The sequence below is a fragment of the Panthera leo genome, chromosome C2 (genome assembly GCF_018350215.1).
Source record: "Panthera leo isolate Ple1 chromosome C2, P.leo_Ple1_pat1.1, whole genome shotgun sequence".
In the NCBI taxonomy this organism is placed as follows: domain Eukaryota; kingdom Metazoa; phylum Chordata; class Mammalia; order Carnivora; family Felidae; genus Panthera; species Panthera leo.
Window position 1 is genome coordinate 152,942,988 of NC_056687.1, and position 24,243 is coordinate 152,967,230.

The 24,243-nt window shown below is 39.0% G+C and overlaps 1 protein-coding gene across 5 annotated transcripts in view; it reads right to left on the reverse strand.

The window, feature by feature from the left end:
* Positions 1 to 24,243, reverse strand: part of GOLGA4 (golgin A4) — a 124,616-nt gene that overhangs the window by 96,594 nt on the left and 3,779 nt on the right. For 3 of the 5 annotated variants that reach the window (XM_042903767.1, XM_042903766.1, XM_042903765.1), the window contains exons 2-3: positions 15,513 to 15,602; positions 1,590 to 1,688 (exon numbers count right to left, since the gene is read on the reverse strand). In XM_042903767.1, the coding sequence (XP_042759701.1) occupies positions 1,590 to 1,688; positions 15,513 to 15,602 (189 nt within the window). The remainder of the gene's footprint in view (positions 1 to 1,589; positions 1,689 to 15,512; positions 15,603 to 24,243) is intronic. The other 2 variants (XM_042903770.1, XM_042903768.1) reach the window with 1 other exon arrangement.

Genomic DNA, 24,243 nt, shown 5'->3' on the forward strand with positions numbered 1-24,243 from the left:
AAGACTTTTAGTCTACTCGAGGTATTTTTAAATAATTACAACTTTATTTTATAAACATGTAAAATACATACATTTCAAAGGCATCAGCATTTTTTACAATAGAATAGGTACTTAAATTACTTTTATGTATATGGAAGTAGGCCTAGGAGGGGATCTTCTTTTTTTTAAGTCTGTTACTATTACATAAAATATAAAGTAATATCATTTTATGTTTTCAAAGTAAATTAGTGGGGTGTCTGTTAAGTGTCTGACTCTTAGATCTCAGCTCAGGTCTTGATCTCAGCATCATGGGTTTGAGCCTCGCGTGGAGTCTACTTAAAGAAAACAAATTTTTTTAATAAAATAAATTGGTAGGTTAGCTTAGATTCCTGTCTGCCTCTCAAACCAGTTTTGAAAATAGCGAGGTATTACTTGTAGCCAGAACCAAGGAGAGACCCTTTGCCCTGAGATCCAAGCTAGGGCATCACTAGAACTCTCAGCTGCTTTCTTTTCTAAAACCAAGTTCAGAATGTGATTTAGGATTGCTACTGACCATACGCACACCAAGTCCTTCCTGGCTGCATGGATTAAGTACAGAAATGTTCTAGTTTCATCACCAGCTACTTAATAAATTAAACCCATTCTCCTCGTTTAAAAAAAGCCTCAATCCCTTAGGGCACCTGGGTGGCTCAGTCGGTAAAGCACCCGACTTTGATTTCAGCTCAGGTCATGATCTCATGGTTCGTGAGTTGGAGCCCCGCATCGGGCTCTGTGCTGACAGTGCGGAGTCTGCTTGGGATTCTCTGTCTCTCTCTCTCTACCCCCCCCCCCCCCCGGTTTGCTGGCTCTCTCTCTCTCTCAAAAATAAACACAAAAAAAAAAAAAAAAAAAAAAAAAAAAAAAAAAGGAAAACCTCAATCCCAATTAGTGTCCAATGCAACACAAAAAGCTTTCCTTACTGGGCAATCAAAGATCTCTAAGTTTTAATTTCCTAACTTAAGAATTTAAGATACGTATGAAAACAGTCCACTTTCTCAAAGTGAACTTATATGCAGGATTCAAAATTATATGAATTCAGTCAATTGAAACATAATGAGATTAATTACTTCCTTTCAGATGTTTTATCGAAAACTGGTACTCTCCCCAAATAAGATGCAATTATTTGTTACAGTAGAATCCACCCACCTACTCAATGTTGTTCAATTACGGATTTATGAACAATGCATTGTTTTTCTCAGTGAGTCATAGCTCAAAATATTCTTGGCCTCCTGCCAAAAGTAGAACAGAGATTTCTAGCAATGCATACCATTTTTAGTTAATGAGCAAACATTCCCCAGAGAGAAAACTTAGAGTTTAGGCCAAGTTGAAGGTAGCCTTCGCCACATTAATGAAAACAGTGTTATTTTGCTGCTGTTAAAAAGCTGCCAGAAAACACACCAGCCGTCAGAATTCAGCAGTTTACTCTGATTTTTTAGAGCAGGGTTAGCAAGAGGGCACTGAAGATGCTTGGAGGGACAGGGAGCGACAAGCAGCAGGAGATGTGCTTCTAGAATTACCAAATTCCTTTGCTTCCCCACAGGGGGGATGCAGAAAGCGGTGGAAGGACTCACCACACTGTCAGTCTGTGTTTTAGGCTGCTTGGAGGAATCCAAAGCAAAGATAGTATACTCAGAGAGAAAAGCAGGCTCTGCTATCATCCCGGCTAGCAGCTGTCTCATTCAGCGTAATAGCAGAGGCACAAAAACAAAACACATCGTGAAAAACGAATCGTGAGGGCATGTCGCAAAGTGTCCTCGCCACGCCGCACGTGCACCACCACCACGGCTACCATCTCCCCGCCCGCAGAAATAGCAAGTTGCCAGAAAGCTCAGCAGTGGAGGGGACCTGAGCTCCTTGGAATCTCAACTTGCTTCCTGGCGCACAAACGGCATGGGCGACAGCCACCACAGTGCACATCGTGTCCGCCAACTCGGTGTAAGAGTCCATGCCGATAAGAACCACACACGGTAAAGAACACAAAGACTTCATAGAACAAATGTTGACCGTGGTCACGCATTCAACAAGAGAGCACGGAGATTGGGGGCAGGACAAAACACAGAAAATGTTAAATAATCGTTTATTTTGTGCTTAGAAACGAAAATATGTACAGAAGAAACTTTTGAAACTGACATTATATAATGAGTCTTCAGGACAAATCCTTTTATACTAATTCTTTTATTATACTAAGATCTACTTGATCTTAGCCAAAAGGCTGAGAAGCGATCATCATACGAATTCTTTTAATATATATTCTCTTCTGTCCTTCAGTTTCTTTCACAAGCTGTACACTATACACCAAAATATTAATAATCATGAATTAGATTAGAAGAAATTATAATTAAAATGAACTTTTAAATGTAAAACTGGTGAACTCTGAATAATCTCTGTGGATGCCACAGTTTACCAATGGCAATTCCCTCATTTTGCCGGTGTACCATAGTTATACAAGATGCTATCTTTGGGAGAAAATGGGTAAAGGGTACAACAGGGCCCCCCTAAAAAAAATTTTGTAACCTCCTGTGAATCTATGTTTATCTCAAAAACTAAATAAATTTTTAAAAACCCAAATCTTTTGCAACGTCAACTCAGCAGTTAATGTATATTATTATTATATATTATATATGATAAAGGAATTAACAGAAAATAAATGTCTGCACAGGCTTAAGAACTTAGACTTTTCATCTCAGTACTACAGCGTTATAGACACTGAGTAGAGCCTCCACTAACTCTCTTCATCTGGTCCTAAAAATTGAGTATTAGTGGTGTACTAAAATATACTAGATGCCTGTTTGGCTCTGGGTACTCATTCAAGTTTCTACTCTTGCTGAAAATCTGAATTCTCCTGGGAACTCAGAAAGGTCACCCTTGGAATGGATGTGATTTTAAGTAAAAGGCTATACAAATTCACTCTTCTTAGGCTCCCAAGATTAATGTTTGAAACGAAGTCACTCTGGCCCACACAACAAAATAACTTAAAATTTCAGGGGCACCTGGTGGCTCAGTCGGTTAAGCGTCTGACTTCAGCTCAGGTCATGATCTCTCGGCCCGTGAGTTCGAGCCCCACATCGGGGTCTGTGCTGACAGCTCAGAGTCTGGAGCCTGCTTCGGACCCTACGTCTCCCTCTCTCTCTGCCCCACCCCTGCTCATGCTCTGTCTCTCTTCCTCTTTCAAAATTGAATAAATGTTAAAAAAAAAATTTTTTTATTATTTTTTCACAGTTAAGCAAGCCCTATCAAAATAACAACAGCATTCTTCACAGAACTAGGACAAACAATCCTAAAATATGTATGGAACCAGAAAAGACCCCGAATAGCCAAAGTAATCCTGAAAAAGAAAACCAAAGCTGGAGACATCACAGTCGTGGACTTCCAGACGCATTACAAAGCTATAATCATCAAGACAGTATGGTACTGGCACAAAAAACAGACACTCAGATCAACGGAACAGAAGAGAGAACCCGGAAATGGACCCACAAACGTATGGCCAACTAATGTTTGACAAAGCAGGAAAGAATAGCCAATGGAATAAAGACAGTCTCGTCAGCAAGTGGTGCTGGGAAAACTGGACAGTGACATGCAGAAGAATGAACCTGGACCACTTTCTTACACCATACGTAAAAATAAACTCAAAATGGATAAAAGACCTAAACGTAAGACAGGAAGCCATCAAAATCCTAGAGGAGAAAGCAAGCAAAAACCTCTTTGACCCTGGCCACAACAAGTTATTCAACACATCTCTGGAGGCAAGAGAAACAAAAGTAAAACTGAACTACTGGGGCCTCATCAAGATAAAAAGCTTCTGCACAATGAAGGAAACAATCAGCAAAACTAAAAGGCAACCGACAGAATGGGAGAAGATACTTGCAAATGACCTATCAGATAAAAGGTTAGTATTCAAAATCTATAAAGACCTTATCAAACTCAACACCCAAAAAACAAATAATCCAGTGAAGAAATGGGCAAAAGACATGAATAGACACTTTCCGAAAGAAGACATCCAGATGGCCAACAGGCACATGAAAAGATGCTCCGCATCACTCCTCATCAGGGAAGTACAAATCAAAACCACACTGATATACCACCTCACGCTGGTCAAAGTGGCTAAAATGAACAAATCAGGAGCCTCTAGATGCTGGCGAGGATGTGGAGAAACGGGAACCCTCTCACACTGCTGGTGGGATTGCAAACTGGTGCAGCCACTCTGGAAAACAGTATGGAGGTTCCTCAAAAAATTAAAAATAGAATTACCCTATGACCCAGCAGTTGAACTACTAGGTATCTATCCAAAGGATACAGGTGTGCTGTTTTGAGGGGGCACATGCACCCCCATGTTTATAGCAGCACTTTCAATAATAGCCAAAGTATGGAAAGAGCCCAAATGGCCATCGAGGGATGAATGGTATATACACACAATGGAGTATTACTCAGCAATCAAAAAGAATGAAATCTTGCCATTTGCAACTACATGGATGGAACTAGAGGGTATTATGCTAAGCAAAATTAGTCAGAGAAAGACAAATATCACATGACTTCACTCATATGAGAAATTTAAGATACAAAACAGATGAACATAAGGGAAGGGAAGCAAAAATAATATAAACACAGGGAGGGGGACAAAACAGAAGAGACTCTTAAATACAGAGAACAAACAGAGGGTTGCTGGAGGGGTGGTGGGAGGGGGGATGGGCTACACGGGGAAGGGGCACTAAGGAATCTACTCCTGAAATCACTGTTGCACCATATGCTAACTTGGATGTAAATTAAACATTTAATTAATTAATTTAAAAAATAATTAATACATTTTTACAGTTGAGTGTATTTGAAATTCTAAGAGAAAAACACAAAAGCTGATGCTCAGTATGGAAGATCTTGTTGAGCAAATGTCTCAAAGGAAGGTCCTGTCAAGCAACAATCTATACCCCTGCCTGTTGCCCAAGTAGAAGCCAGGTGTGGCGCGCATCCGACCTTGAATTTCAGCTCAGGTCATGATCCCAGGGCTGTAGGATCAAGCCCCACATCAGGCTCTACGCTGAGCATGGAGCCTGCCTGAGATTCTTTCTCTCGCTCTCCCTCTCTCTCCCTCTCCCCTTCTCTCCTGCTCCTATACACTCTAAAAATAAAATAAGTCTTAAAGAAAACAAACGTTCCCATTGACACGACCTCAAAACCCAAAGGGCTTTTCCCCCCACTTGCTGTCCTCGTGCCTTCTTTCCTTCTTGTGCCTATGAAAATCTTCTACACATCGGTTCTCAAATATTCTCAATCAAATTCTGTCTCAATTCCGTGTCTCTCAAACTCTGTTCAAATTCTAATCCAAATCTGTTAAGAACTTAACTCACTTCTTGTGCAGTCCTTAGGTGAAGCCATCAGCTGCACTAACACTGATTGAAGTTCTGTGTCTAAACATTCACGAAGATACAGAAAACTCCAATTAGATATCTGTTGAAGGCGTTTATCTATCTTCCGGATCTTTTACGCTCATATACATATTTCTTTATCTCTGTGCGTTTTTGATAGAATTACTCAGTATTCTTTCAGAATACCCTAATTTCCCCATGAACTGGGACTTCTGTTTTATTCTGACTTACGTTTTTATATCAATTTTTTTTTCACTTCAAGGATTCCTAATCGGTTCTTTTTCAGACCTACCTAATCTACTTTTGTTTTTTCCCTGCAATTTTATCTTCTTTTTCAGAAAATTATTACTTCAGGTATCCTATTAAAGATACTTCTTTTAAAGTCTTTTTTGGGGCGCCTGGGTGGCTCAGTCGGTTAAGTGTCCGACTTTGGCACAGGTCATAATCTCGCGGTTCGTGAGTTCAAGCCCCGCGTCGGGCTCTGTGCTGACAGCTCGGAGCCTGGAGCCTGTTTCGGATTCTGTGTCTCCCTCTCTCTCTCTGACCCTCCCCCATTCATGCTCTGTCTCTCTCTGTCTCAAAAATAAATAAACGTTAAAGTCTTTTTTAATTTCATCTAGGATAAATTCATATTCCAATTCCTGTTTTGTTTGCCTGCCTTTGTAGCATTTGTTTCAGAATTTTCATTTACAGGTTCATTTTGAGGAAGGCATTGTCTTTCTCCTTCCTTCTGTACTCATCTTTCCTTATCCAATCAATCTGATTCCCTGGGCCCCAGTTTGAGTTTCCTGCCTTATGGCAACACAGGGGTCATCACGGACTCAGTTGCAATAAGCCAACGTGAGGTTTGCTTCAGTTCTTGGTCACGAAGTCTCCCTAGAGATGGCCGCTTCTCATAATGGGCCACGGAGCGTTCTAGGCAGCAGTTTGCAAAAGCTTTTCTCAATCTCTTTCTGCCAATGCTGGGAGCTCCACTTTAGCTCCTGGCACCAAATCTAACTTTGGCAGTTAGATCTAACCCTCCCAGTCCTTCTGAACCAGAGTCCGAAGAGAAAATTAAGTCCTAATGCCTGCCCCAAGGCATCCAGTAGCACGTGCTGTATTGTAACAAATAAGCTTATCTCCTATGAATTAATGTATCTCCTGTTAGAGGGAGGTCTCTAAAAAGTTTAGTATCTTAGGGAGTGTAAGTCTCTGTTTTGAAGACAGAAGTCCTGTTTCTACCTTCCTAGACACTATTATATACAAATGTCAGTTGCAATACTCACTATTAGGGTACATTAAACTCATTCTGTTTTTATTTCCAACAATGTGTACTTTAAGAAGTACTTGTGATAATATATTCTACTAAAGATATAAGATGCTACGTCCCAGCGCACCTGAGACTTAAGAAAAATAAGTCATCAAAGATCAGCTCACCACTCTAATTCTGAAAATGCTCAGCACGCTCAACAAGAAAGTGGAACTGAAAGTTGGTTCTTCAAAAAGATACAAATATTTAGCTTGACTGACAAAGAAAAATAGAAGACTCATATTACTAATATAAGGAATGAAAGGGGAAATTACTACAGCATTTATAGAAATAAAAAGGATTATAAGATAATGCTATGAACAACTGTATGCCAACAAATGAGACAACTTGGATGATAAAGACGAATTTCTAGAAGGATACAAATTACCGAAACTGACTCAGGAAGAAAGAGAAAAACTCAATGGAGCTACAAAAAGTAAAAAGATGGAATTTGTAATCAGACACTTCCCACAAAGAAAAGCCCAGGATCAGATGGCTTCACTGGTGAATTATACCAAACATTTGAAGAATTAATACTAATCTTCACAAATTCTTCCCAAAATATACAAACAGAGGGAATATTTCCCAACTCATTTGATGAGGCTAATATTATCCTGATACCAAATCCAGACATCACAAAAAAGAAAACCACAAGCCAACATCTTTTAGGAATAGAAACATAAAAATCCTCAACAATATACTAGCAAATCAAACCCAGCAATAAAAGATATACACCATGAACAAATGGGATATATCCAGGAATGCAATGTTAGTTTAACATCCAAAAACCAATTACCATACCTCACCATGTCAAGAGAATAAAGGACAAAACCATATGCCCATCTCAATAAACACTAAGAAAGCATCTGACAACATTCAACACAGCTTCATAAGAACACTCAACAAATTATGAAAGTAAAGGAACTTTCTCAGCATTATAAGGGCAATCTCCTAACACCAACAGATAACATCATACTTAATGACAAAAGACTAAATGCTTTCCCCCTAAGATCAGGAATGATCTGTCTACTTTCACATCTGTTCAAATTGCACTGAAGCTCCTAGCCATAGCAATTAGGAAGAAAATGTTATAAAAGGCAGCCAGATTAAAAGAAGATATAAAACTACTTCCTTTTGCAGATGACATGATCTTGTACAATCCACTAAATAACTATTAGAATCTAATAAACAAGTTCAGCAAGGTTGCAGGATACAAGATCAATTGACAAAAATCAATTTTATCTCTATAAAGTAGTAATGAGAACACAAAAAAACCAAATTAGGAAAACAATTAAATTTATAGTAGCATCCAAAGAATAAAATACTTGTGAATAAATTTAACAAAAATAGTATAAACCTTATATTCTGAAAAGTGTAAATTTTTTTGAAAAAAAATAAAGAAGATCTAAATAAATGGAGAGGGGACAAAGGAAGGAGAGAAAAGAAAAGGTAGGAAGCTTCCCAACTAATTAAAATTGATAAAGATAACACAAACAGAAAAGTACAAACCACTCCCTTACAAATAGAATTGGGAGAGATGTAAATAAAACAACTACCAAAGTGAATGCAGCAGGATATTAATAATGCACTCTGACACTACACTAGTAGAGTTGATTTACGGAATGAAAGATTGGCTTCATAGCAGGAAGCCTATTAATATAACTCATTTCCTATCATTAGATCAAAAGAAAAAAATATGAGAACTGAGTACATACCAAGGCAATTTGACAGGGATATTTTTTACTTTCATTAACTGACAGAGGCTAGGGGCAAGTAGCTTCTAATCTACTGTCTAACAGTAAAATCTCTGAAAGTCAATCTATTAGGGGCAAAATTAATTCCAAACTTAAGAAACATTTCTTGGGGCGCATCCAACTCTTGGTTTCGGCTCGGGTCACGATCTCACAATTCGTGTGTTCGAGCCCCATATCGGGCTCTGTGCTGACAGTCGGGAGCCTGCATGCAATTCTCTGTCTCCCTCTCTCTCTGCCCCTCACTCCCACCTCTCAAAATAAATAAACATTTAAAAAAAGAAGAATGGGTCATTTCTGACCCATTACTTTCAAGATACTTCTCAGAAATTCCTAAAGAACAATGCCTATAGCCCTGAAACAGAATAAATTTCTAAAAATGTGGTTAAGAATTATCAAAAGCTGAGGGGCACCTGACTGACTCAGTGGGTTAAGGGACCAACCTTCGGCTCAGGTCATGATCTCGCGGTCTGTGAGTTTGAGCCCCGCGGCAGGCTCTGTGCTGACAGCTCAGAGCCTGCAGCCTGCTTCTGATTCTATGTCTCCCTCTCTGTCCACCCTTCCTCCCTCCCCTGGTCTCAAAAATAAATAAACATTAAAAAAAATTTTTTTAATTGAATTCCCAAAAGCTGAGAGCATCAAGAATCTCTGTTACAGATGATTTCACGGAACGGTGCAAACTGACTCAGAAGGACAGAGACAACTAGAGAGGCAGTATTTTATTTCTGAAAGATATCTCCAATTAAGAAGAATAAAAAAGAGGGGCGCTGGCTGACTCAGTTGGTGGGGCCTGCAACTCTTGATCTCGAGGTTGTAAGTTCAAGCCCTGTGGTGGGTGTAGAGATTGCTTGAAAATGAAATTTTAGGGGGAAAAAAAGGAAGAAAAATAAGTAAGAAAAGCAAAAAGTGACAAAAAAAAAAGACAAGAAAAAGTGACATTTTTCTTGAAGTTTGGGAAAGCATTCCAATCCAAAGCAGCCCAATGCTTCATTATTTTTCACTTGCAAATGTCGCGATTAACAAAAAATTGGTTATGTGCTATGCCATCCAAGAACTGACAGGCACAGCAAAAGCCTTTTTGTTTCCATATAATAATAATCTTCTGTATGTGATTCACAAATTATGAGTATTTTCATACTTCTGAATTCATTTGCTCGTCACAAGGACCCTAAGAAGGGGATCTGCATTTCACCACAATTTTAAGGCTCTCAGAAGTTAAAGGCAGTTTTGCCCAAAGCCACATGGCAGGTAAGGGATGAAATCCTGTGATCCCTCCACTATTCCAGGCTGTCTCTATGGGGAAGTGTGCCTGAAAAACAGCAAGTTAATGAGCAGGGTAAGTGAAGGTATCAATCCTTCCTTCCAAAGTTCAACAAGTAAAAAGACAGATAACATCCAGGACCAAAGTCCACATAATGGTCTGTCTGTTTCCCTCCCTCCATGTAGGGACCTGAGCAGAACAAGCACGGCAGGCCTTCCCATCTTCCATGGCTGCCCCCAGTAACAACTTCACGAGCACCTACTATGTGCAAAGCATCGCGAGAGGAGATTTACATGCCATGTTACTGGCAATGCCCACAGCTCCACGAGGCAAGTACTATTCTTTCCATTTGACAAAGAGAAAACCTGAGTCACTGAAAAGTTAACTTCCAAAGGTCCTCCAGCCAGCAAGCGGCAAAGCTAGGATATAAATCCAGGCTGATCCAGAAGACTCCAAAAACCATCCTCTTCTCACTAGTCTATACCAGGTCTCACTCCAAACTATATAAATAGATTATCATGCTCTTAGAAAAGTCATTAGATTCAGCCATAAAAAAGGAATGAAGTAATGAAACCTGTTACAACATAGACGAACCTTGAAAACATGCTAACTGAAAACAGCCCAGACACAAAGGGTCACAAATTGTATGGTTCCGTTTATACAACGTATCCTGAACAAGCACATCCACAGAGACAGCAAGCAGATTGGTGGTCACCAGGGACTGGGGGAGAGGGAGCGCAGGGACTAAGTGCGTAATGAGTATGGGGTTTCTTTTTGGATTAACGAAAATGTCATGGAACTAGAGAGATACGATGAATACACGGTATCACTAAGGTACCATATGCCACTTTAAAATGGTAAATGTTATGTTACAGGAATTTAATCTCAATTTAAAAAAAAGTCATCAGAGTGGAACAGAGGGCAGGAGGCTATGGTCGCTTTATGTGGCCTAGTTAGCCTTTCACATGCTCTTACACTCTCAGCTGTTCTAAAGCACCCTGCCCTAGAGAGGCAAAAAAGATTCATCTCAAGCAACAAAAACGGAAGGAAGCTCTATGCTGATGTTAAAACAAGACTATGCCCAGGATCACAAGGGGAAAGCATATGGTCAACTGAACAGATCTGCCATTTACACAGGGTGAGAGAGTGTCAGAAATCTACAGACTTCAGAGTCAGTGCAAATTCAGTCTGCTCTCCTTTGCCTTCAACGCCTACAATCATATAGATGATTTTTTATATCCTTATAAGGAAGCTTGCAACCAAAGACCGACTTATTTAGATTTACATATAGTATTTACTGACACAAGAAAATAGACATATTAGGATTTTCTGCAATAGCTGAAAAAAGGTAAAACCTTTAATTGACCAAGAAATTAACTTAATGAAACCATCTACTTCCCAAGCATTCTGAATCACAAAGACTTTACTGTATCTACTGGAGAGGTGAACAGATATTTACATCGAGTTAAACTTCCACATTTTGCTAAAAGAAACCTTATAACATTGAAAACAATAAATCAGGGTCCTAACCCATGCGGAGTATCCGCCCTCTTAGAGGTTTAACAAAACCAAAACCCCAGGGAGTGGGAGGGCAAAGCAGATACACCCTTTTAATCAGTAACTTAATTATGAAATGAGAAAGTACTTCCTGTAAGATAAACTGAACTGGGGTTTAGTCTACATTGTACTTTGTGGTCGAAAATACCTTTTAGAATTGTCAAAAATGCTTTAAAAGCAAAGAGATGAAGGGTAATGCTACTCTTTCAATCAGAAACGACTTCTGAAGTTAAACCTCTGAAACACAGGATCTTTAGGATTGAAATTTGGGAGTTTGGGAAGAAATAAAAAGATAACCTTTACCTTACTTAGCCTATTGTAAAAGAATGTTCAAATCATCCCTTTCAAAAAGGATTGTTTTGGGGAAAAAATATTATTTTGTAAAGAAATATTCAATTAAAAATTTTTTTTAATTTTTGTTAATGTTTATTTTTGAGAGAGACAGAGACAGAGCACGAGCAGGGGAGGGGCAGAGAAAAGGAGAGACACAGAATCTGAAGCAGGCTCCAGGCTCCTAGCTTGTCAGCACAGAGCCTGACATGGGGTTTGAACCCACAAACCACGAGATCATGACCTGAGCCAAAGTTGGATGCTTAATCAACTGAGCCACCCAGGAGTCCCCCCCCCCCCCCACAAAAAATCTTTTTAATGTTTATTTATTTTTGAGAAGGAGAGACAGAGCGTGAGCAGGGGAGGGGCAGAGAGAGAGGGAGACACAGAATCCAAAGCAGGCTCCAGGCTATGAGCTATCGGTACACAGCCCCACGCAGGGCTGGAACTTAGGCAGGGCTCGAACTCAGGCAGGGCTCGAACTCAGGAGCTGTGAGATCATGACCTGAGCCAAAGTCGGAGGCTTAACCAACTGACCCACACGGGTGTCCCTCAATTAAAATGTTTTAAGCATCCTGGATAAAATAAGCCTTTTTAAAAAGCAGTAGTAGCAATCGACTACTAAAAACAAGTTATTTTCAGGGTTTCAACTGTATTGTATAGAAACCAATATACTAGAATATCAACCAATGTACTGAGTATAGTCATGATGCTATCAACACTGACTGAGTATTACTCAGTACTGCAGATTTCAATCAAATTGGTTACATGTATAAACTAAGTTCAACAGCATTAAACTCGAAATCACAAAGTGAAAGAGATGCAATGCTGCAAGAAAATAAGATCCTAAAGAAAGTATGCATGTGCTTCATATGCTTATACAACTTGCGAGATCATTTAAATGTATTCACCAAGGGCACCGTATAATATGCCATTAACTTTGAATGCAATAATTGTACTATAAAGTGTTTATTTTGCTACCAACATCTACTATAAAAAGTCAAAATTTTTTTTGTTTTAATGTAACTTTCATCAAACCAACATCTATAAAAGCTAAAAAAAATTTTGTTTTAATGTAACTTTCATCAAATCGACATCTATAAAAAGTTAAAAAATTTTTGTTATAATGTAACTTTCATCAAAATGTTTAAATTTGCATCTATCCTAGAACCCAGCAGTCCCATTCCTAGGATTCTATCCTACAGAAAAAGAGCATTATAAGTGTTTATGTACATGTTCAGTACAGTACTGCTTGTAATACTGAAAAGATTATAACATTTGACTTATAATACTGAGACTTTCTCCAACCTAATCTATAGAATCGATACAATCCCAATCAAAACCTCTATAGGTTTGTTTTGTTGTTGTCACTGTTGGTGTTTTATTTTGTTGTGAGTTTGTTTTTGTGAGACTTGAAAATCTGATTCTAAAATTTATATGGAATTTATATGGAAAGGAATAAGAATAACAAGACATTCTAGAACAAGGTGGGAGTGCTGTCGTGTGTCCCCCAAAATTCACACGTTGAAGCCCCAGCCCTCAAAATGTGATGTTATTTGGAGACAGAGCCTTTGGGAGGTAATTAGCTAGATAAGGTCAAGAGGACGGGCCTTCATGATGGGATTAGTGCCCTTGTAAAAAGAGAAAGAGACAGGAGAGCTGTCTTTCCCCACTACTCCCACCCATCCCTCTCTACCTAGATGCATGTAGTAAGGAAGGCCCACGCTAAGACATAATGAGAACACAGCTATCTGCAAACCAGGAAGAGAGCCCTCACCAGACAGCCAATCTGCTAGCACCTTGATCTTAGATCGCCCAGTCTCTGGAAACATGAGAAACAAGTGTTTGTTGTTTAAGCCCTTGTCTATGAAATGTTGTTAAAGCACCCCAAATTGACTAAGACAGGAAAGACCTGCTGTACAGAGGGTAAGATTTAAAATAAAACATTAATTAAAGATTTAGTATAAAATATTAAGACAGTGTGGTATTGGATCACAGACAAAGCAAACAAGGGTACAGAATAGGGAGCACAGAAACAAATCCACTCAATATAGGCACTCAATTTCTGAAAAAAGGTAGCACAGTAGAGCAATGTGGAAAGAATGGGACAACTGGATAGCATTATGGGGGGGGGGGGGGGGGATGTCCCAGGCTTGATCCCTACCTCACACCATATTGAAAAAAAAAAACCATTTCCCAAAGGAATGTAGATCCAAATGTGAAAAGTAAAACAGGAGGGGAATATTTGCAAAATGGGTGAAGGAGAGCAACAGGTACAAGCTTCTAGTTATGGAATGATTAAGTCACAGGAATAAAAAGGACAGCATAGAGGATATAATCAATGATATTGTAATACCATTGTACGGCGACAGATGGCAGCCACACTTTGGGTGAGCCCAGCAGAACTTACAGACTTGTCAAATCACTATGTTGAACACCTGAAACTAATGCAACATTGTATGTCAAACATACTTCAATAAAAAAAAAAAAGTATTTTTTAAAAGTAAAACAGGAAAATACCCTCAGGGTAAGAAAAGAATTCTTTAATAAGAAAAAAAACACTAGCCAGAAAATATGAATACACCAGAGCTAAGAATTTAAATTAAATCTAAGAATTTCAATTCCTCAAAGGACACCATTAAGAGGGTAAAAGGGAAGCCACAGGGCAGAAGATACCTGCAAGGCATAAAGCCAATAAAAAACTCCTATCCACACTATATAAAAAAGAACTACAAATCAACAAAAGACAAACCAACAGAAATCTAAGAATTTCAATTCCTCAAAGGACACCATTAAGAGGGTAAAAGGGAAGCCACAGGGCAGAAGATACCTGCAAGGCATAAAGCCAATAAAAAACTCCTATCCACACTATATAAAAAAGAACTACAAATCAACAAAAGACAAACCAACAGAAAAATGAGCACATCAACAAGCACTTCACAAAAAAAGATATCGAATGGCCAATACACAGATGAAAAATGCTCAATGTTAATAGTCAGCAATTAAAACTACAATAAGAGAACACTATACACCCACCAGAATGGCTGAGATTTTAAAGACTAGCAAGGACGTAGAGCAACACTAACTTTCAGAAGCTCCTGGTGGAAAGGTAAAGTTCTACAACTATTTTGAAAAACAACAGGCATTGCCTTCTAGAGTGTCAAAACTATATACGCCTTTGGACCCAGTGTTCTACTCCTAGGTACACAGCAAATGACATGCTGTGTCGTTTGGTACACAGGTATGTGTGTACCAGAAGAAAGGTACAACAATGTTCACAGCAGCATAATTTATAATAACCAAAAACTGTTAACAACCCAAATGTTTATAATATTTACAATAGAAAGCATACTTAAGTGGTACTATAAAGAAAAGGACAGAAACAAGTACCAAAAGATCAGGATGAGGGCAATCTTTTTGGGGGGAGAAAACAGTGCCATAACGCTGGCAATGTGCCTTTTCTTGACTTCAGTGGTGGTTACACGGGGTTTACTTCATAATAAATGACTGACTTGTGCATTTCTGTTTTACTCTCTTCTGTATGTGTATCACAGTTCACAGAAAGACAGAAAGTTGAAAAAATCTAATCTGAACTATGTTGCTGGCTGCAAGTCACATAGAATCAGTTGTTACCACACAGTTTCCAATCGATAGCTTGAAAAAATAGAACTTTTCCCTGTATGTTGCTATGTTGAACAAATTATTATCAAATTATTATAAATCTCAAATATTAAAGGCAGAGTATATTATCCTCTCAAATTAAGATTCTCAAAGAAAACATACTTTACAAAAGCATAATTACTATTTACCAAAAAAGAGTAATTGCTGCTAATAAAAATAATACCTAGCAATTAAATAATTGACCTGTCCAAGTAATGTAGTAGCCTACATTTTAGATTAATAAGCTTCTTGTAAGACGTTTATTTTAGAAGAAATTCCAAACTTACCTCTCTGTTGGGTGTACCTTCATCAAGTTGCTCTGTAAATGAAGATGCCCTGCTCCTGGTTCCTGTTGGTGTTGAAGAATTGGAGGGAGCCTAGATTAAAAGATTATTGCACGAATTAGAAAGACTTCATTGACTAGTGGGCTATGCACTGTGTAGTCCTTCTCTCAGTCCCCGCCCAAAGAACCCCAGGAAAGAAAGGAAAAAAACAAACACATGAAAAACAGAAAACGATACCTAAAACGTAATTAACTAGAAGGCCTAGGCTGCCTACTCAGTCCTCGGTAGGACTCTGCCACCAACCAGAGCTATGATCTTAGCTATATTAACTTTTGGAGGGCTATGTGTCCTCACATATAAAATAAGGTTGTGAAGTTAACATAAGATGATAACATCAGGTGAAACTGAAACCAGCTGAGGAGTATATGAAACACTCTGTACTATTCAGGCAATTATCCTGTAAACCAAAATTATTCCAAAACTGAAAGTTCATTAAAAGCAATAAAGTTGCCAATTTAATCTTTAAAGTGATTTCCAGTTCTAATATTCAATACTGTGTAATGCACAGGAAAACATTTCTTTTTTTTAATGTTTCTTTCTTTGAGAGAGAGGGAGTGTGCATAAGCAGGGGAGGGGCAGAGTGATGGGGAGAGAATCCTCACGAGGCTCCCTGCTCAGCACACAGGCCAACACAGGGCTCGATCCCGCGACCCTGGGATCTTGACCTGAGCCGAAATCAAGAGCTGGACGTTTAACCAAAAGAGCCACCCAGGCGCCCCACAGGTAAACACTTATCTAGTCAAGGGCCTTGTTTTAAGTCTATCTTGCACACCACAGCTAGATCCTGAGATGCCAGTCCATTTAATTCTATAAAGGACAGCCTGGCTCCTATAATTCTCAGTACAAAAACCTTCAGGAGAAAGGGTCCAACCTTAAACTAGAAGGTTGAGGTCTATTCCAAGGTGAACTCAAAAGAGTCCTAAAAGTATAAAGCCGAAACCTTAAGACCCTCCCTTACCCATAATAAATAGATCTGAACTCATCTAACATAGAACATCTAACACAGAAATCAGTCTTGATGTCTTACCCTTTTGTAGTCTGCATATGCATAGCTTTCCATAAATAAAAGGCATTTAATAAGTATCTGTTAAATAAATGAGTGAATGAATGAACAAATGGAACCCTGATCTATCCTATAGGCACACACCGTTAGGGCCAGGCTGGAACAGAGAGGTCATTAGGGACAATGTTCACGCATACACATGCACGTATTTAGTTTACGATAAGTGTCACATTCAAATTAAGATAGATGTTCCATAAATAGTATTGAGACAAATGGCCATTCAGATGAGAGCAGAGACACCAATCAGATGTTTCCTTCATACTTACCTATATTGAAGTTATTTTTTCAGTTTTTATTTAAATTCCAGTTAGTTACATACAGTGTAATATTAGTTTCAGGTGTACAAGATAGTGATTCAGCACCTTCCATATAACACCCTGTGCTCATCACAAGTGCCCTCCTTACTCCCCATCACCTATCTAACCCATGATTTTTTAAAAACTGCAATATAAAAGAAGAGAGGAGAGTCTATTTCTGCAATCACTGAATGGGAAAGAGTATTTTATGTCAAAAGCAGAAATCAAAAGGATAATTTTAATTGGGACCGGGGCGGGGGGGGGGGGGGGGGGGATGTCAACAAAATAATGACAAAAATCTAATAACCTTTTTTTATTTCTAAACAGCTCTTGTAAGTTCATAACTTAGAACTCAGAAAGCTTACTAACCCAGGCTCCCTTTCACCTCGGGCAGGTGACCTGAGCTCCACCAATGAATACACCCATATGAAACTCTGAGTCATAAGTGAGGGATGTGAGGAAACAGGCATGCAAATTTAAAAGTTTATCGTCTGGTGAACGATGGAGACAAAGCTTCCTGCAGTTGTGCACAGGAGGGATTAATGCAGCTTCCCAGATGCCTGGCAAGGGCTCCCGCAGACAGTAACCATCCAATCACTTGAAAAGTACACCCCCGCACAGTAAAGGTTTACAATTGTCATCACGTCTTTATGCTTTGGCTTCATGTGAGCCTCATCAGTAACTGACAGCTGCATCAGCTCCGGATTAACTGGCAAAATCAAATGTTGGATTTACAAAGTTGAAGAACAGGTCATAAAACACACCGTCTTCAGAAAAGTTAGTACCGCTTGGCAGGCTTGGCCTGATGGCTGGTAGGTCTTCCCCTGGAGTTGCAAGAGTAAGGATCGCAGACATCACATAGGACTGTAAAATATAAAACATGCGTAAAAACTAACTGTACTTGAGCATTTATCCGAAGGAAGGTCCTGGATCTTTAATGGGATATCCTCACTTCAAAACGTAAATGGGTTCAGGAATATCTGGGTGGCTCAGTCGGTTGAGTGCCTGACTCTCGACTTCGGCTCAGGTCACGATCTCACAGTTCACGAGTTTGAGACCCGCTTCAGGCTCTGCACGGACACTGCGGAGCCTGCTTGGGATTCTCTCTCACTCCCTCTCCCTCTCTTTCTACCCCTCCCCTGCTCGCTCGCTCTCAAAATAAATAAATAAACTAAAAAAAAAAAAAAATCAAAATATCAATGGATTTAGATTCCTTCAAACTAAACTTGGTCTAATTAATTCTCATAGCCATGAGAAATCTAGATAGGTTTCTAAGCTACTCGTCACAATTAATATCTTTATTGCCCACCAATGGATGATTAACTAACCATAGGCCTCAATTTCAGTAAGAAAAATCTTTCAGTCACTGTGGTAGGCAGAATTCTAAGATGACCCCAAATGACCCTCACCCTGTGAGTATGATGAGATCACTCCCCTGATTATCTCACATTACATAGTAAAAGGAACTCCTACAGGCATGTTTAAGGCTACTAATCAGTAGTTTTTGAGTCAATCACAAGATGAGCTGGATGGTCTAGCCTCATCACAGAAGCCCTTCAAAGAAGAGTCTAGAAGGCAGAGGCAGAAGGCAGAGAGATGCACTCCTGCTATCCTAAAAGAAAGCAAGTGCCTATGAGGGCCAAGTGACACGGGGCTCCAGGTAGCCTCTAGGGGCTGAGTGGCCCCCTTCAATAGCCAGGAAGAAGTAAGGACCTCAGCGCTACGACCACAGACGACTAATTTCTACTACGGGCACGTGAGCATGAAAGAACACTGCAAGCTCCAGAGGAGAACCCGGTCGGGTTAACACCCTGTGAGACTCTTAGTAGAGAAGCCAGTCACCCGTACCAGACTTCTGACCTGCAGACTATGAAGTAACAACTGGGTTATTAGGCGCTAAGATTGCAGTAATTTGTTATGCAACATTAGGAACATACACAATCCCTTGTATAAGCCTTGGGAAGAATGAGCCTTAACTGGCTTGTCCCTATGCCATGACTTTTCATTACCCATCAAGACTCTGCTCAGATGTCACCCTCTCTCCAGAAATGCCTTCCTATGGACACTACCGCTCTCCTAGGAGTACATGCCTCTCTACCTTATGGCACAGAGACTACATCTACCCTTCAAGGCAAATGCAACACTTGGCATAGCATGTTAAATAAGTAAGTGCTCTGTAATTGTAAATCCTTTTTATTAAGGTAGGTTCCATGCCCAACGTGGGGCTTGAACTCACAACCCTCAGATCAAGAGTCACATGCTCTACCAACTGAGTCAACCAGGCACCCCAACAAATGCTTTTAAATACTGTTTCAGATTCTGTGTCTGTGTCTGTGCCTGTTTCGGATTCTGTGTCTCCCTCTCTCTCAGCCCCTCCCCCACTCGTACTCCGTCTCTCTCTCTCTCTCTCTCTCTCAAAAGTAAATAAAACCTTAAAAAAAATTTTTTTAATAAAAAAAACTCTGCTCAATCCACTGATTCCACAACCCTCTTCAACTGCTTTTACCATACCATGCCACACTTTGTAAGAAGAATGTATATAAACACAGCCACTAACTCTTAAATCTAGAGTATATCAAAAATACTTATGTATTTTAGCTGTTTTGAAAAATAAAAATTAAAAAGCATTAACTCTAGGTTAAACAATATAATCTAAACACAACAAAAACACAAATTTTGGCTATTCACATTACTGAAAAGTTCTACGTATTTTTTTAATTCTATTTATTTATTTTGAGAGACAGTGCGTACACGTGCACAAGAGAAAGAATCCCAAGCAGGCTCCCAGCTTCCGGGGCAGAGCCCAATGTGGGGCTTGAACTCACGAAACCGTGAGATCATGACCTGAGCCAAAGCCAAGACTCAGATGCTTAACGGATTGAACCACCCAGGTGCCCCTGAAAAGTTCTACATATAGTCAAAACTATGATAACCAAAGTTTACTCACTGGGGGCTCTATTATCTGGGAGTTTTCATGGAAAGAATTGAGACAGCTGAATTGTTAGATTTAGAAAAATACAGATATAAACATAAGTATAGGTATAGATATCTATATAGAGTTATAGATCCAAAACAGTTAAACCTCATTGGTGCCTGAAAGGCTCTGGAGATACAATGAGGTTCAACCATTTTGAATGTATAACTTTTTGAAATCAATTAACAAACTGTAGCTTTTAAAGACAAAAAGAAACCGAACATAATTTAACATTTTCCAGGTCAGTTGTCACTCACACAACTTGTGTAAGTCTTCTCTACTCATTTTAGCCTACTACTGGTTTAGAAACTGGATAATTACACTTATTGGAATTCTAGACAAAATAAGCATGAGGAGGGGGCACCTGGGTGGCTCAGTCAGATGAGCATCCGACTTCAGCTCGGGTCCTGATCTCGCGGTTCGTGAATTCAAGCCCCACATCGAGCTCTCTGCTGACAGCACGGAGCCTGCTTTGGATCCCCTGTCTCCCCCTCCCCACCCTTCCCTGGCTCCTATTCTCTCTCTTGAAAATAAACATTAAAAAAAATAAGAATAAGGAAGCTTTAAATGAAGGTTTTTTTAAAGCTTCCTTATGAATAACTCAGATTCGCTATGGAATATGAGGTTGGTGACATTAAAATTTTGGCTGCCTTTTGACTTATTTCATGGTTTAAGTTATGCCCCAAACAGATGAGATGTTATTCCTACACAGCATAACAAAATCTGGCTTCCCTGCTTCCTCCCGCACCCATGGATAATCAATATGGCAAGGGCACCACCACAGAATCCTTCTTATCACAGCCCTGGTGAAAGTCTCTTCCTAATCTATTTGACGTTCCAACTCTATTGGAATGGCCAAAGTAACTTGGGAGTTAATTCTTCATATAAACCTTTATATCCTACTTACCAAAATTATCAGGGCTTTCACGTGTCCTTAATAAAGCACCTTCTGTATCCCAACATCTAAAACAGTAGTGCCGTAAATGAATACTGCTGTTCATGTTATAAATGCTTACCTCTCAAAACAAGTCCTTTAATATAGTGAAACCCACTCACCCAAAAGTAATTTAAGGAAACTTGCAGTCAAACAGACAGATGGCAGATGGACTATATGCTCATACGTTCTCTACCTCTTTCTACTTTCTACCTCTCCCTACTTTCTCTACCTTGAAATTAAAAATTGTCAGCCAAGTTTCAGAAGACTGGTATGAATGAAAGAACAGTAAAATATTTAACACAGATGAGGACACTATAACCCCAAGGACCTACAGATGGGAAAGTGATGAGAAGCAAGCCTGTTTTCATCCTCATGACCATGAAAAGACTTAGGACTTAAAACAAAAAGTATAAATGCAAGATGCAAAGTGAAGAGAGAGAATCAAAAACAAAGATTGGTTGAAAGATCCTCAGGTCCCCATCCTACCTTACAGATCCTCTAAAGAACCTGAGGTTTATTTTCAGGAGCTAATGAGGCTCCAAACTGGGTGAAACCAAGCATAGTAAGATAGGAGTGCAGGGCAAAGTATATGACTAACTTTGGAGGGATTAAGTGATACTATCGACAGTGAATTAGCCCTACTTCAGAAAGTTGGCAGCTTGGCTTAAAACCCCTCACCCTTTCTCTAAAACACACCATGCTTCTCTGGAGAAACCAAATGACCTCTTTAGAAAGAACTCTGGTCACCAGCATGAAGATATTTCCCCCAACAGTAACTCAGCAGTGAGCCCCAGTGTCTCTATGCCATCACATGCCATTTCCAAAGAGTATCAGACTTTTAGTGCCTCACCCTTGATAGCCCAGAGCACTTAATAAAGTTCCCAAAGTAAAAAAAGGGAGCAAAAAAAAAAAAAAAAAAACTAGAAAAAACAAACAATAGAGATTAAAAGAAAACTTCAAAACAAAAAAATCACCATTATTCTCAGAGATATTAAAAATATTATATCTACATAACAAGAATAATGCTATGAAAAAGCAAAAGACAGTAAGAAACAGCCCTTAGAAATTTTAAGACAGCCAAATTAGTTAAAAATTCAATTGAGTTTGAAAGTTGAAGCAACCTCTCAAAAGTAGAGCAAAACAAAACAAAAATCCGAACACACACACACAAAACAACAACAACAAAACCAAAAACGGAAAATAAAGGGTAAAAAAAGTGAAAGAATCTATCCTGAAGGCATAAAAGCTACCAAACTGCAGCTCAAGAGAAAAGACAAAAAACAAAGGAGAGGGAATTATCAAAGAAATTACATCTACAAGTTTCCAAGAAGGTGAGCACAGGAGTCACAAACAATGCCCACTGAGTGTCCAGAACAAAGCATATAGAAATCCATTCAAAGGCATATTTACCATGAAACTTGAGACAAAATATAAAAGGAAGATCCTAGAGTCTCCAGAAAGAAAAAAAACAGCACAATGACAATGGACTTCTCAATAGCAACACTGCAAACAGAAAACAATGGATCAATGCTCCCAAAATCATCGACCTTGGCGGGAAATCAGTAAATACGGTTTATAATGTACAAATCAACAAACCAGCAAAGCAACAAAATCTTTTTATTAGAAATATGAAGTTAAATATCTGGGCAAACAGAAAATATTGAGAACATGGAGAACAGGACTGCAGGGTTGGAGCAGGCAATGGTTCTTTTTTTGCATAATACCCTTTTAGCAGTACTTGACCTTTTAAAACTGTACATTATTTTTGATAAAAACAAAAGCAAATGTTTACTTTAAAATTTAAATTAAATATCATAGGTAACACGTTCAATACAAAATACCCAACAAAATTTAAAAGCATGACTAAGAGATGATCTATTTCTCATCTTAAATCTCATCCAATAGTTGATAAGAAATAATAAATGGACTGATATTCTCAACCCTTCAGACACTAGCTATTGTTAACAGCATATCTGAAGGCCAGTCACATGGCACATGCTAACTGAACCCCAGTGATTCTATAAAATAAGACAGAAAAATCAGTAATACCTTTACAATCTAAGGAACATACACTTGTTGAGAATTTATAATTTAAAGTCAAATATTCCAGAATTCGAATTTATGTTTAAGTACATCATGGTGATTGGGTTTCTAGTATAAGAATGTAGACTGAATGCTATTGTTTACTTCCTCTCCCTCCCCAAAACTTACTGAAACAAAGGCTTAAAAAAAAAAGTAGAAAAACAGATTAATGAAAACTCATGAACAAGACAGAGAACAGCAGTGAAAAGACAAAACAAAATTCTTAAGACTCGAAGGCAAAAGGATTCAAGTTGGTTGAGAAATCAGGGCAAAGGTAGCTACAGCTCCAAATTTGCACAGAAGGCTAAAGAAGAGGCAGCAGCAACTTTTTCCAATAGGAAAAAAAAAAATCATGGGTTTAAAGTACTAGAACGGGAAATTATTGTTCTCATTATTGCTCTCAGGGATTAATTAAGGGTTTGTGTAACACACAGGTACTTGAGGTCAGCCTCCTCCAACCCAAACATTTACAGACCAAAGTAACTGCAAAATATAAGAAGCAACCTACCTCGTAGGAGTTAGATCTTCAATAGTGGGGGCTGGTCCCACAAAGCAGCAGGGTAACAACATAGCCACGTTTGCCCAATGCAATCCCAGGCCCACCCAGTTCATGCCAGTTTATGTTCCAAGATCATTATTAGTAGCGTCCCCTTTCACTCTCAAGAATGTTAGCGGAATAAATTATACGGTCACCTTTCAAAGTAGGTAGACCCTCTTCGTTTAGGCTGGCACAGGAGGCATTGTCTTACTTCCACAAGCACTCTCCACACAGGACAGAAGCACGAAAGAGCAGAGAAAACCCATGTCATCTATCAAAATAAATCACCCTCCAGGACTTCATAAGTATAAATGAACAAACAATAATCACAAGTCATCTGTCTTTAAAAAAAAAAAAAAAAAAGCAAAACAAGATGATCAGTACAAATACAACAAGTGACCCAGAAAAATTAGATAAATCAAGAAACAGAACTTAGGGGTGCCTGGGTGGCTCAGTCAGTTGAGCATCCAACTCTTAAATTTCAGCTCAGGTCTTGATCCCAGAGTTGCGAGTTCAAGCCCCGTGCTGGGCTCCGCGCTGGGTGTGGAACCTACTTAACCAAAAATAAATTAATTTTTAAAAAATAAAAATTTTTAACTTCATTTTTAATTGGTGATTAGGCTTCATCAGAGTTGATTAAATAATTACTTAAAATAATATCTGCAAGGAAGGATGCAAATACTCTTAGTACCAAGCAAACAGAAGCAACTGGGGAATATTAGAAGGCTATCCTGCTTTTATTAAATGTTTTCAAACTCTTAAGGGACCCTACACTATATCACTA